The sequence below is a fragment of the Acartia tonsa genome, chromosome 2 (genome assembly GCF_053477335.1).
Source record: "Acartia tonsa isolate MP-2025a chromosome 2, ASM5347733v1, whole genome shotgun sequence".
Classification (NCBI taxonomy): domain Eukaryota; kingdom Metazoa; phylum Arthropoda; class Copepoda; order Calanoida; family Acartiidae; genus Acartia; species Acartia tonsa.
The window spans coordinates 23,958,158-23,974,292 of NC_137261.1; the positions used below are offsets into that span (position 1 = coordinate 23,958,158).

Here is a 16,135-nt window from a genome sequence, read left to right on the forward strand (position 1 = left end):
AACTATGCATATTATAACAGATAAGTAGTATAGATGTATATACAGATAAGTACCTGTCCCCCTTTTCCAAGGACCTATTCGTTTGCTAGAAAATTGTTTTCTGCTACTTAGCTGTATTAACATTTCCTACAATATTGGTTGATCTTCAAAAACCCGGTTGAAAGTACAAGGTCCGTGGGATTGGGACATACAGTTATTAGGTTTTGTCTGTTTGTTGGCCTAAACATATACACGTATCTCCAATGTCATGTGCCTTGCCTAACAAAGCAACATTGGAACATTTTTAACGTCTCTAGTATGACATGGGATGGTCTACCTGACTCAACCGAAGCAATAGGTTAGAGGTTAAAATTAAACTGTAAAATGCCTCCGGAACCCGCTAACCACATCTAATGAATGTAAATTATATACACAAATTTGGAAATAACATTCATTTATTAATTTCTCATTTTAATCAACTTTTTAAAACAGATAGAATTATTATGTTTAGGTCTTGGGACAGGAATAAGTTTTCTAAAAAACAATAAAGTAGTAAATACAAGCTGCTGAATTGTAGAAAAGTTTGATTAATTTATTATAAAGCAGCGTATAGTGCCTATAAAGAATTACACCATACAATACAAATGGCCAATGATAGGCGAGTATACAATGATGCATTTTACAATTGGCGGATTAAAATGTATACTGGCCTACAATTGGTCATTTGTATTGTATGACGTCAATTTTTATCGACACTATAAGTAGCTTCTTTAGTATGTTTTTTTTTAAAGAATGAAAAAGTTATTTTTTGTTAGATTACAAAAATTTTATCAGTTAACATATCCCTGTTCCAAGATTATGTATATATGCTTTGGCACCAACAATTTTATAAAAAAAAACATAAAACAGATTATTTTATATTAAATATGAATTGAGAACAACTTCTAATTATCAATTGTAAATGAATTTAGTGCGATATAACAATTAAATTCTAGATGATCAAAATGTTTATTTTTATTATAAATTCTTTTGAGATTCTAAAACAATTTTCAAAATAAATTATTATTGAACCATCTGTTTAAATAATTTAATATTGGTTTCACTTGTAGAACATTACTAATTATAATTAATATTATAATTGAGTGTTTATAATATTTGAATATATGTGTATGTATGGATGTATGGGAAAGAAAGTTTCTATTTCTAATCTGCTTCTAGATCAATCATTAATAATCACACCAAGCCTTAATCAAATCAAGAATTTTCCAAACCGCGGAAAAAGATAACAATATTAGGCCTTTAATTATATTAAAAACTCTTAAAATTTAATTCTACAAAAACAGTTTCGTCTGTTTAAGTGTCATTTAACTATTTTTGCAAGTTTGAAAAATGTCTTGATAAAATTAAAGGATGGTGTTTAGTATATAGTATCATAGATAGAGCTAGCTAATAATCTTTTGTAGCTACATAAACACTTTATATGATAGGTTTGCCTCATTTACATGTTAGGGACCAGTAGTCTAAAAAACAAGTAGTAGAACAGGACTGGCTAAAATCCCAAGGGAGTTGTGATGTATAATATTGCCTAAAAGATAAGAAAAGTAATCTTTTTTTAATCTGTTCTACAACTTGTTAATCAGAAAACCACTGCCTTTACATTTTAATAAATATATCATGCCAAAGCTAAAGCAATTATGTTTAGATGTTAGAAATTCTAAATTTAATTTGCCTGGCAATGTGTAGCCAAAATCACCGAATAAATTAGACTAATTAACACTTTTTTGTTGCTTTCTAAACAACTTATTAAAAACATTTTTTTTCTTCAATTAAAAAATATTTCGAAATATAATTGAACTTTTTAGTGCTAAGTAAAATGTTTTATTATAAATTTTTGGTTTAAACTTAATTAGAGTAAAATAAAATTTTACTCATTAAATTTTAAAAAATCACTGAAAGTTGAACTATAATTAAATGAAAATTGACAGGTAAATTACCATTAATAGATAAAAACACTTTAAGTTGTATTTTTTTGAACCAGGGATATTAGGAAAAGGCCTTTGGACAAAGAAGCATTATACTCCAGAAAAATAGTGACATTAATTTCGATGATTTAATTTGTTTTTAATTGGTGGACATTTTGGAAGAAAGATAATGTTTCTTTGTCAATGATTAAAAAGATGTTAAAATTTTGAATTATTTTCTTTATCCTGTTGTTCTATCCCTTATATCCCCGATTTAAATCCACTGGGCAACATTAGTTTGTATCTTTATGTCAGGGTGTAAGTGTCTACTAAAAACAATTAACAAAATTTTAGTAAAATCTAACATTTTTTGTATAAGTTTACTTTATAGGTACTCCTATGAATTTTAAAACATAAAAAGATTTTTTGAGTGATGCACTCCTTTTAAAAAAAAGTAGATTTTAATAAAATTTAGTTTTTTAAAACTGAAATAATCAGACTTTTAAGGTAGAGATTCTAAATGAATTTTCATAATTATGGAGATTTTTGTCTTCATGTAAATCTTGTTATTTTTATATACACAGTTTTTAAAAAGTTAGTTAGACAAAAATACGAAATTATAAGGAAGCTTAGAATATTCTAAACTGAGATTTTAAACTTTTTGGTAATTTATCTATTTTCAACTTCGGTAATTGTATTGATCTGAAACTAATAGGATTTTGGATTTAAAACCATTGACATTTTTATACACCCTGAACTATCAATCATATATTTTAACAACAATTGGTATGATTAAATATTGCAGACAAAAATATTGTTAAATTTTAATTTCAAAAACAGAATCTTTCTAATCATATGTTTTTAGAATATATAATTCACTGGAAGATTTAAATTAACTTGACTTTAAGTTTGAGTAATTGTCATAAAAATTACTCTATAATGTTTTTATTTTGTATCTTTGCCTAACAAAGTCACTGGGCTAATTATAACTCAAATTCACGGCACTAGATGTCTCTTTTCTTAATAGTTTGACTGTTTAATTTAGACTTTAGACCGCTTTTCTGGTAACATATAATACAGGTTTTATCTTTTTTAGAGCAGATTTTAAGGTCTATGGCACTTTTTCACTTCTTCTGTATTTTAAATAATTTTTTTGAATGCAATTAACTTTATACTTTTTCTGTTCATTTAAGAAGAAAAAGATGAACAATGTTTCTGTAATTAATGGTGTTTCTGGAATAATATTCCCTGGTATGTTTGTCCATTTAATTCCATACAAACAACAAGTGAGCTGTCAGGTCCTTCACCTAAAAAATATAAAACTGTAACACGCAAGAAAATATCAATGAAAATTCAAAGAAAAAAATTATATCTCTAAATATTTAGTAATGACTATATTTAATGTAAAAATAAGAAAAACTTTCATGTAATTTAGTGAGTATAAAAGTAAGAGAGTTGACCAACAGGGATTGATAGCGTTACAGAATAACGTACAGATTGATAGGAGCTAAGCGCTTAAAAACAAAAACCTACCTTGACTGGTAATCTTAATATTTGTAGCAGCTACAGAGGCAAGAAGAGCAGTGCCTGTCAAAACCGGTTCTGGAGATTCATCAGAATCCATGTGAGTCCTCTTGGAGGGGGGAGGGGACACTCCCTCCTCATCTCTGTCCAAGCTGAGTCCCCCCTCTCCCCGACCAGACAGGGCAGATGACCGCTCCTCTGGCAGCCTGTCCCTTTTCAGTTCCATTTCTCTGCGCTTCTCCCTCTCCCTCTCTCTCTCCTCGTGCTCCCTAATCTCTCTGATCTCCTGGACTTGGTGGCGCATGTTCTCACGCTCCTGTCGTTCTCGCTCCAACTGAAAGAGAACAAATTATTAAAACTTTGTCTGAAGACAATTCCTGCCAAGATTCAAGATGACACCCAGTGAAAAATATTACTTTTTACTCTAGTTTTATTTTTAATTTGTTTTTTAATTATTTGCATTGCTTTTAAACATAAACAATAGATTTAAAAAGGAATACATTTTTACAAAATCATATATTTATCTTTGACTGGCATCAAAGTTGGATGCAAAAAGTTTTCTTCTTATTGTCCTATCCTTGAGAAAATTACCTAATTAAATTAAGCCCTGTACTCCTTTTTTTAAAGAGCCTAAAAATGCATAATGTGAAGGGGGGAAGTCATAAGATTGACAGATTTTTAACGACTTGAATATGCATGAAAAACAAGTTCATATTCATCATTGTAGCGTAGTCAAGCTCTTGTAATGTTGGAAAACAAAACAGGCAAAATTGTATGAAGAAAATTTCGTAGCAAATGTCTTAGTAAAATATCATTACTGATTTTTTTTGTTACTTATTTTTCACTTAAAATCTTTTCCTGGCTTTGCACATCTTAATTCAATATCTTTTTGCTTAAAGTGTGTCTGCTTGTGTGTATGTATGAGTGTGTATACTTAGGTGTGTGTGTGTATGTGTGTGTAGTAAAAATAAGAATTATCTTTTGCACACACATTAGTTTCACTTGAGTAGATTTTCATTGCCTCAGCTATGTCAAATCAAAATAATTAAGCACTAGCTTTTCCGTAGATAATTTGTTTCTTACTTTTGCAATTTTGCATTGTAAAAGTGACTCTTTTCTGTAATTTCTTTGGAGCTTGAATTAAGTTCATAAGTAAATGAATACAATTTAGATTATTAAAGAATAATAAAGTATTAAACAGTATAATACAAGTAGAAAAAAGGGCAATATATAAAAACAGTTTTAGGACAAGTGATATTAAATTCTTATGAATTAATATACAAAACACCAGAAGAAAAAAATGATAGTTTTATGGATGAAAACAAAAGCTTCGCCATGATTAACAAGATGACAATTCATCCTTGTTTTGTTTGATAGCCTAGCAGCTTGGGACATTCTATAGATGAACAAACAAAGTCATTATGTGTGTACAATTTCTGTGTGTGTGTTTAATATCTGTGTGCAAATATGAGTGTGTATTTGTTTTTGCATACACATACAGGGTGTTCCTAATAATTTTTTATCCATACTTTAAACTTTAAAGGGTATTTAAACCTTTTCAGTTTTTTGAGAAATACTAATTTAAATTAGAAAAATAAAACAAGCAAGACCATTAAAAAATTTCACAATTCTCTCAAATCCTTAGCCCAGAGGAGTCTGGAAATAACGGAGAACTAGAAGACCATATAAAAGCATAAAATATTAAAAGAAAAAGTAGGAATTGAGAATGAATATGTTTTAATAAGTATTAAATTCACAAAATGTTTACTAAGTTTACTTTTTAAAAAAAATTTGAGACACCCTTTAAGACATTAGTATCTATGTAATTTGAATTGAAGGTCAACGATACTTTCAATGTTAATATTGTCTGCAATTATCTACAAAATTGATTTTAGAAAAAAACAAAGCAAAATAAACACAATAAAATCTTGCAAACTGTTTATTAAAATTCGCAACAGTTATTTTAATGAATTCTTACTTTTAAATTGATTTTTGCTTTAATTAGTTTTTTTTGCCAAAATCCGTCGTAAAACTATTATTTTCAGAGTTATAAAAACAAGAAATTAATATCATTTCAATCAAAAATGAAAGCAGCTTATATTGCTAAATAAATGACCAATGAAAGGCCAGTAAACATTTTACCATTGGTAAATTACAATGTATACTAGCCTATTATTAGTCATTTGTATAGTATAACTTCATTTTTATTAGGCACTATAAGCAGCTTAAAAATGTATCAATCAAACTTGGATTGCAAATCTTACCTGTAGATTGATAGCCTTTTCTTGTTGGTGTAGAGTGGGTAGGTCAGGGGGAAGGGGGAGGTTTGGAAGGGAGAGGGGAGGTCGGGGATCTCCGCCCATACCAGACTGGTTGTACATCTAAATAATCAAATCATAAGAATGGACATACTATCTTTTGTTTTTAATTATGCAGATGCTGCGATGAATTATGATTTTTGAAGCGATGAACAAAATATTGCAATCATATCCTTACACTTTGATCTAAAGTATCTAATTTTATTCTTGATAACAATTGCATCAAAGTTTACTATATAAGTATCATGCATTTAAAAATCATTACTATATTTTTTAAAGCGAAGCTTTTCTATAATTAAGGCCGGTCTGTCCGTCAGTCCGTCACGGTTAGCTTTTTTCGTTCATTTATTAAAAATTGTAATGGTTTGTTGTTGTTGCGCTACCTTTTACCCTAATTCTTCTTGCAAAAATAAAATTGGAAATAAATTTACCTTTAATAGAGCTAATCTTGTCATTTCAAAAGCAGACAGAGGATCCTGTGGGCCTGTTGGTAATCCTGGAGGTGATCTCGAACCTGCAATTTAAAAAGTTGTAATATAAGGTGACAATTCTATAAAAATTTAGCTTATAATAAGTTGTACTTTTGAGTTTTTTGAGGTTATTTAATAGGAAGGAGTCTGTAAAATATACAATTACTAGTACATTATTCATTTGTTTAAAAACTGTTTGGACTTTTTTTATCTTGATTGGTTGGTACAATCTAACAGTGTCCAAACTTATCTACCAATAATTTTGATCTAAAGAAAGGGCATTTTTATAATAATTGGGGATATACAAAGTACATTGTCCATTGTCTTATCCCTTAAGATCTGAATTACTTTAAAGTTTTCAGTAAAATATGAACTATTACTACATAAATATTATTTTTATGTCGATGTAAAAAGAATACAAATAATACATTGATCTTTTCATAAATTATCTTATTAAAAACCTCTAATGCAAAAACAGTATCATTCAAATTTTCATTTCAATAATTCAATATCATTTATTTTCAGTCTAAAGTTTCATTCTATGTGTACATATATAAAGAAATGATAATGATAAAATTATACCCCACACCTCTCTTATTATTATCATCATATACAACTTTTTAATGGTCCTTTAATATGAAAACCTTTATATGCTGAATACATTTGTTAACAAACAAGGATAGTACTTTAATAAGCAGCGAATAGGGATAAATTAAAAGGTTTTAAAAATTCTCTAAAATAACAGAAAAGCGACCAACGAATAACATAAACATAGATTTGGACAAAATTAAGAAAAAAGTGAATTTAGAACAGGAATTTTTCTATGAAACTCTTTAAAGTGTCTAAAAATGACGTCATACAATACAAATGACCAATAATAGGTCAATACACAGACTTAATTACCAATGTAGGCCAGTATATATTTTAAATGACCGATGGTAGGCAAGTATGACGTCGTTTTTAAAGCACTACATAAAGCTTCTTTTTCTATAAAAAAATTAACTCTTTGTCTGTCTTACTCTAATATTTTATGAATACTTATAATTATAGTTTAACTAATGTAAAACCAACAAATTGCATTCTTTTTTGTAATTAAAGCTTCTAACAAACTGGTTTAAATATTTTTTAAAAAGAATATTTATCTAAATCCAAGCACGATTATTGATTGATAACTGCGCACACGTCTGATGACATTAAATGATTTTATTTTGGTGGAATAAATAGTTTCTACGCCCTAGGGCCAACATATCAACATAAAGCAGTGTATTAGTGGCTCACAAACATATTCTATAATTGTACTTTTTGTATAATTAGCAGATTTTCCATTTTATCATATTGTTTGACGTAGGGTTTGTTGTTTGTCTGTTAAGATCTCGCTAACCTATACCATAGAACAGATATAGTTCTCCATTTTAGGTAAGCTTCACTTAGGTCCACATATTTTAGGCTTTTCCTTTTTTTTTAAAACGTAGTCTTGTAAATGTTTTAGGCTATTTTTATGCAACCACCCTACCACTAAAATAAAATCTTTCTTTGTTACCAATAAAACCTTCTACGTATTTTAAATCTTTAATAAATATATGTCTTGCTAATTTACTGTACATATTTTTAAATGAATCTTAGCGACTAAAGTATAATAATATTTAACTTTTAGCCAAGAGATGGCTGAGAAGTTATCATATTTTATAAGAAACATTAAAAAGTATGTATATTTATTTTAATAAATACTTTATTTTGTAAACTTTGAAATGGCCTAGGCAGGGCCCATATATAACGATATAATACATGATAGGCCTTTTGGCTGTTTCCATACATATTTATTACAAGAACATCACAGAATAATTCAAGCCTTAGCTAATCTAAAGATGTAATGTTATATTTATTGGAAAATAATTCAAGAACCCGGCAAAATCCCTGTAATATATCAATATGAGGCCTAGGGGTGTCATGTGCCCCTACTCAACCTCCCCCTTTTTTAGTTAATTTTTTTTCTCCTAGGATTTTTTTAATAGTGTCCATTAGTGGCAATCGAAGAGAAAGAATGGATAGATAGGTAGATTTATAAAAAATGGATTGGTATAATTTAGGATAGATTAATTTATAGATAGAAATAAAGATAGATAGATTGATAAACAGATATATAGATAGATAGTTAGAAAGATAGATAGATTGATAGATAGATATACAAGATAGATAGGTAGATTTATAAGAAATGAATTGGTAGAATTTAGGATGAATTTATAGATAGATTTATACAATAAATGGATGGATAATTAGAACTATAGCTAGATAGACATACAAATAATAAGATAGACAGATAGACAGTTAGATAAACAGATAGATAGATAAATTGTTTGAATGAACTCAGTTTATGGCATGTCTACACATATTAAACTGACCAAAACATTTCTAATACCGTACATCAACACGGGAAGAAGAGTAAGAAATTTCACTAAAAGTTTGTAAGTCCGATAAATATTTAGTAACAAATTTTCTCTTATAGGTGATCTAGAGATTTTTTAACAATATTTTGGGATACAAAATTTGTTGGATTTAAAGTATTTTTAGTATTTATACAAATAATCTAAAACTGATATTTTACTAATTAAAGTTCTCGAATTTTGTCAATTGGTCGATATTTGTCCTCAAAACATTTCGTTTCATAGGAAGGGGGGTTTCAACACCACTTTAAAATCTAAATCTCGAAGGCCGGCCTTCTTCTTCTTTACACCCCCCGTGACAAAACCCTGTGTACGACACTGGTTTGAATAATTCGTAATTTTTAATTATTTACTGCCTGTTTACCCCTGCCCTGGTTTAAATCGATACAATTTGAAACTTGTGGTTTATAATTGATAAATAGAAAATCTGTGTATTTTGGCATATTTGTTTTATATTATAATTTTGTTTACATATTCCTATTTGCTTCTATTATGTAAGGGGTCACAAAAATAGCCTAAAACCACCCCAAGACAATTATTAAGTTTCCCTATTAAGTAAAACCATTTTGGACCAATATTTTTCGAGGTCTTAAGCTACAGATAAGAAAATCCACTACTTTATATTACAGGATTTTTTTTATCAAAAATAACTTATTCATTTGATTCTTTGTTTCAGAAAGCTTTATTGGTCAGATTTGAACTTTTGTATAAAATTAATCAAAAAGAAAAAGTGTTACCAAATTCCACTTTATTCAAAATTTTCTAAAGCCTTTCGAAATAATAAAAAATCCTATTATGCAAACATACATACATACCATGATCATGTAAAAACTTCGCTTAAAATAACTAAAGAAATTCATTTGTTTATGAACATATGGCTGTAAATATATTTCAGTATATCAGATGGATATTAAATGTAACAAATTTCCAATATTTCAATATTACTTGGTTGCCTAAATTGTTATTTTCACCGTCCACGCCCCCTACATAAATTTCCCCTCGATACACACCCTCCCATTATGGTTTGTGGGGGTAAGCATTCACCCCCCCCCCCCCTTTTTTTCTAAAAGGATTCTTACAATGAACAAAAAAATGTTTAAAAGTAGAATGATTACAGAACTTTTCGTTTAATTTAAACATAAATACATGAATGTTTTTAAAACTGCTAGCAATAGCCCTTCATTTAATTAACCCTTACTTAACCTAACTAAACCTAAAAAAAAGTCAGTATTTTTAACTTTATTTTGGAGGAAAATTTTTAAAATGAGCTTTTTAACATTTAAAATTTACTTTAGTGGCGTGCAAAGCGATTTTCTAGAGCGGTTAAAAAAAGGGAAAGCCAGTTATTTCTAATATTATAATTTAAATCACCTTTTGCACACCACTGCTTTACTAAAATCTTGAAGCTTTTTATCGTGCCTGTAAAAAATCACTTCATACTGGCCTACCATTGGTCGATTAAAATGTATACTGGCCTGCAATTAGTAATTTAGTGTTTGCATTTGCCTATTATTTGGTATTTTTATTGCATGACGTCATCTGTTCTACATAAATGTTACAAGGCATGGACACTTGATGGTAGATCTAGTTAAATACACATGATGGGAAATGCAGATATTTCTTTTTAGATATTTTTTACTGGTATTAAAAGAGTTGAATAAACTCATTATCATGGTTTAGTTATTACCAACTTAGAAACCATCATTACACAGTAAACTAAAATTGAACAAAATTTAAAAAAAAATTCTAAATCAAGCTAAAAATGTATAAGGAAAATGTGTTAGATATTTTTTTCTGATTAAAATAAAAATATAAACCTAGTTTTAAAAAGCTGCTTATTCCAAATCTAATAAGAAAAATAAAAATGTTCAAATTTGTCAAATTGCTGTTCAAAAAAATTTCAAAAAGTACTCGAAGCAACAGACAGAAAAAGTATTAAATCATTTAAATCCAAACTCTTACTTAAAGCGCCAGAAATATAATAACTTTTTCCTTATTCTAAAAAACCATTAATTTAACTTATTCTAAAAAAACATTAATTTAACTGAAAACAATTGTAATGTTAAATTTAATTATTTTCTTGTTAGGTTAATGCGAGTTGAGTAAAGTATAAGTTCAAAAATCTAGCATAAACTATAGATATATAATTTACTAATGGCTACGCCCTAGAGGCCTTTAGGGGCTCTTGAGGTTGTGGGGGGTTGAGCTTGACACTCAATTTTAATTTTGGTTTCAATAATATCCACCCCTTAAATTCCTTTGAGGGGGATACAGCTCCTCAAAATAGTTTTAAACCTTCTTACATGGTAAAGTAGAACCATATCGGTTCAGCGGTTAGCGATTATTGTCGTTATCCCTTCAAAATTTCTTTTGTATGTTACTAAGCTACTCTACATATCCTAGTTTATAAAGTCTATGCCTAAGATTTTTATAACTACTCAAAAAAATGAGCACTCTATTTTCTGAAAGTCTTAGGGGGTGGTTTTATGCTATTTATGTGCAATCGTAGCCGCTTGTTATTCATATTTGAGACTCATTAAGTATTTTGTTATAGCCTTTAAGACTTTAACCTAACTACTAATAAAGAAAAGCTAAGTTTTTTTCAGAAGCCTATTTTTTTACAGTGCCTGCCAAAATTCGTGTCAAATTATCAATACACCGCCATACACCATATTATAATTGCAAAATTAAATCCGGTTCGCCGCGTCATAATTGTAGAAAAAAAAGAATCGAAATGTAAGAAAAATAATGTTTAGTAATTACTGCTGAGGCTAGAAAGGAAACTATAACCGTTTGTGGTCCTAAAATTTTCACGAGAGCGTAATTTTAATATTTGATGCAACCCCTTCCCTTCCTTAACTAAGCCTTTCGTTTTAACCTCCCCCCTATCTTTCTAGCATTGCCTCTAAATATCTTTTGTATTATTATATACAGAACAGAAACTAATATAATGAAAAACAAATAGTAGTACATGACAATTCCTACTATAAAAAGTAGGTTTTTTTTCTAAATCTTAAAGATTCCCTAACTACTGATCTGATTGAGTTCTCCTTTTTTATGGAAGCTTCACATAAGATGGTTTTCGGCTATTTTCTACGCCCTTCTTACACCTTTGAATACAGAGCCCATGGATGCTAGGGGCGCAAACACTAGTATTAAACAAAATACAAAAGTCAATAAGAAAATTTAGCGACAGATGGTAAAAAAGTATTAAACACCAGACTATCTAATATATCTCATTATCAAAATAGTGTTACAGGTAAATTTAAGCTTTAATATTTTTTGTTTTATCATAAATGACATAATGCCTTTTGCTCCAAAACAATAACAATTTTCATCAGAATACGTCTTCCTGTCCATGATTATATGTATTTAAAAGAAAAAGGGGGTAATGAGTGGGGAGGGGGGGGGGGAGAAACCACTGAGTAATTTCTAGGCCTTTGTTTAATTAGATATATCTACACTAAAGTAAAGGATGGACGCACAATATACACATTTCCCTTTTTAGAGATATTAAAATTAAAACCATCACAGTAGACTGTCATATTTTGAATTACAAACTGTACTGTAATCCTAATGCATATAATTGGCTTAGAAAACAGCCTCTACACCAAAATGTGAACTTTTGACATTGCCTTATTACATATATGCATAATATACCTATATTTTTAAAGCAAAATAAATAAAGATAAGTTATTAAAACATTTTTTGAAATGTTTTAGAATTTTTTTGCTTTCTGTATTTAAAGAAACATAAAAAACTTTTGGACACAAAACTTATATACCATATCTAAAATTTCTTTAATTTGACTATGAGGTTTAAAGAACCAGATCATTTCTGGTGCTTTATTTGGGAGAGTTGGCACATTAGGCTGCTTATTACACTAATCCCTAAAGATTTGTAATAACACTTTTATATTTGTTGCTTATAGTCTTTGGGGTCTTTATTAAATTTTGATTGATTGGTTTATTAAGTTGGGTGTCTAAACATCTCAACTACTAATTGTAATCTACAGAAGGGGTAACTTTGTTCATCATCATTTGGGATGTATAAAAAATTTATCGTCCGCGGTCTTATCCCTTTAGATCCCTGTACATTATGCCTCTATTCTTTATTTTTTTATAACTTGATTTTAAATTCATAAGTTTAATTTTAATAGATTAATGTATCTTAATGGTATTTTTTGTTATGAAAAGAATGATTCGCTAATATTCAGTATACCATAGAGTTTGATAAAATGGAACCAAATATTGATAATTTAAATATAAGAATAGTTATTTCTTTCATCGTATTATAAAAGACTTTCCGCGGATTTGGAATGTACAATTATAAGATTAAAACCAGTTTTTTAGCCCGTGCCTTGTACATATTTATATTCGTAGAAAGCCGTTTATAATACGATGCTAGACATAGTTTTTTCGTATGGATGAGAACCGGTTCCAATCCGCCGGATTCGAATGAATACGAGAATAGTTATTCATCCACCTTTCCGCGTATATTAAAATATTATTCGGTTTCGATTCCATACTGAAAATGATTTTATACATTGATGCCAATTGCAAACATATATACTTAATAAAATTTTCATGCTACTTTTAAATAATGAATATCATTGAAACCTATGGTACACTAAGAAAATAATAAAAAGTTGAGTAGGCGGCGAAACATTCAAATAGTGAACTCTTTTTACTTAGATCAGATTATAAAACCTTTAACTCTTTAAACCCATAGATATATTCTCTATTAAATAAATTGAGTTTTAGTTTTGAAGAAAGATTTCATTGGGACAAGTTAATTTTATGATATTTTGAGATGAGTTTCTTCTAAAGATAATTCATACAAAAGAAACTATTAAATAATGATATTGTATAATTTTATTTATATATACATGTATACATATTCCAAAAATATAATGATATTATTCTCAGAAAATATAGAATTTAAATTACAGTCTAGAAAACAAATTAACAATAAAAACTATTAAATTCAAAATAATAAATCTCCCCACTTCAACCAATTTTCTTTCCCCCCGCCTAGTAACTGTGGTTATTTCAACAGTCATAACTTTTCGATTGTTTCAAGAAAAAGTTGAAAATTTGATATTGAAAATGGTTAATATGAAAATAATGGTCTATTTGTGTGTGTGTGCTGTAGTACAGGGTGTGTGTGTATGTGTGTTTGGAGTGCTACAGGGTGATATGCCTGGGGCCTGGCTAAATTACATGCAATAACCAGAGTTTTTTCTTAAATAAATAAATTTTGAATAAATTGAATCATGTCAACCATATGCCACTAGTCAATGTCAATGTAGTTATATAAAAGTTGTACTTTTTATGTAAATATTATTTTAGTAAGTTTTTTATTAGAAAATGTGAAAAATATCATTTAAGGCCTAATTTTAAAAATCACCTATAAAAGCTTTTTCAATAAATTTTAATTAACTTAAAAAGTTCTTTAAAAGCAAAAAAATAAAACAAATTCATAATTATACTTTGTTGAAATTTTTGATTTAATAACAGGAAACAAGAAATTATTTAGATCAGAAAATGGATAAAGGGATAAGACGAAATGTCATGAAACCTATTATAATAACATCTTGTAGTGTTTTTTCCCCTCAAAGCTTTGAGATTATATTAACTTAAAAGATCTAATTTGTCTCATTGTTATTTAGACATTATAACCCAATAAACAACATATCCTAAAATCATCCCAACATTTAAATTTATTAATAGAATAGTGCAAACACATTCCAGGCTCTATGGTTTGTTGGTAAGTGAGATCTTAAAGGACAGGCAAAATAACCTTACTGCTTTACTAAAGATATTGGCTTTTTATTTTTAGCCTATTTAATTGTTTATTTATCCCAGAAGTGGACAAAATTTCCCTAAATATGGTAAATTGAATTGTTGTAATAAAGTAATAATTTTCATATTAGACCAGCACAATCAATATCATATTAATTTGTTATTAAGGCCATTTGATTCAAGATCGTGAGATAAATAGGATATAATTTCTTATAGAAGTATATGTAGCTTTATATCAAACAATGATGACAATAGCAACAAAATTAAAGCTGAATACATATTCAATTGGAAGATATTTAGAAATTTATCAACTATCTGTAAAAAAAATTATTAAATTGAATTTGGCATTTAGGAGATTGAAGTTTTAAGTATTATAAATCAAATACCCTTTCCTCTTAAAAGATACAAAGTTCAATAGAGAACAAACTTTCTTTGCAATATTTACTGGTTTTACAAAGTTTAAGATCAATAAGATGATTCTATCATGTTTTTTATTGCCTTTTATGTAAGAAATTACAGCTCCAAACTGGATTAATTAATTTAATGGAGCATAAATTTATAGTTGTTTCTATAGTTCTTAATAGCATTAAAATAACAGTATGATATTTGTTTGTGCTATGGAGCTACATTGATGTTATATTACTGATATAGAATGACACTAGAACCTGTTTTAAGATTGATATAATGTAGGTTGACAAGATAAGTGTGGGAAATTTTATGCTTCCAAGTCATCATACAGTTTTTAAACAAAACTTTTCTAAAATATTATTTAAACTGTCAAAGTAAAAAATAAACTCATAGTGAATTGATCTGTATATCATTTAGTAAACTTTTTCATATGATGCTTTTTCTGTTTTGCTCGATATTTATATCAAAATAAAATTGCAAAAATAAAAATGGTCTGTACATTATCAAAATAAAATGATGATCAATATCAAACTTTAGATTTTTTTGTTTTTTCCTAATAATCATGTTCTTGTTAACACTATAGAATCTATGAAAAAGTCCTATAAGAGAATGCTTTAAGGTTCAAAGGGACATCTCCTAAAGCAATTACAATTCAGTAAAGTACAACTGGAAACCAAAACTGTGAGTTTAAAAACTGATCCTACGTGGGTGTGATTGGTTACATCGAGTTTTGGATTCAATTTGATTATCAATTGGTTGCCAAACAAATATATTTAAAGCCATTTTATATCAAATTAATGAAAATATCATTGCTTTTTACCACTTTTATCTAAACATTTAATTTCTCAAATTGTCATTAAAACTCTTTCTTTCTATAATTTTATAGTGTTTTAAAAACTGAGAAGTGGTAGTTATACAACTAGAGTAAAGCTAAAAAATAAGCTATAGAGTGTCCACACTCCTAGAAAATTATATTTGTTATTTTTAATATAAAGAAGCCTGCTTAGGCCTATATAAGGCAGCAATAGTAAAAGTTGGCCTATACTCAAATAAGATGAAAATTTAGATAAAATGATAGGATGTAGGATAAGTAAATCAAATGAAATTTAGGATTTATGATTTATAAATTCTATTTAAATTTTGAATTATAATTAAAGTTTTACTTTTTTCTTGGTTACATTTTATCTCATACTTTCGGTTCATCTACCAAAGAGGCAATTTTACTATCTG

General features: G+C 28.3%; 1 protein-coding gene across 2 annotated transcripts in view; it reads right to left on the minus strand.

Annotated features, from left to right (window-relative positions):
- Positions 1-986: 986 nt before the first annotated feature.
- The window catches only part of LOC145307213 (uncharacterized), a 137,094-nt gene continuing 121,945 nt past the window's right edge, over positions 987-16,135 (minus strand). For both annotated transcript variants that reach the window (XM_080149601.1, XM_080149595.1), the window contains 4 exons: positions 6,214-6,296; positions 5,729-5,845; positions 3,474-3,798; positions 987-3,247 (listed from right to left, as the gene is read on the minus strand). In XM_080149601.1, the coding sequence (XP_080005727.1) occupies positions 3,162-3,247; positions 3,474-3,798; positions 5,729-5,845; positions 6,214-6,296 (611 nt within the window). In that variant the 3' untranslated portion in view covers positions 987-3,161. The remainder of the gene's footprint in view (positions 3,248-3,473; positions 3,799-5,728; positions 5,846-6,213; positions 6,297-16,135) is intronic.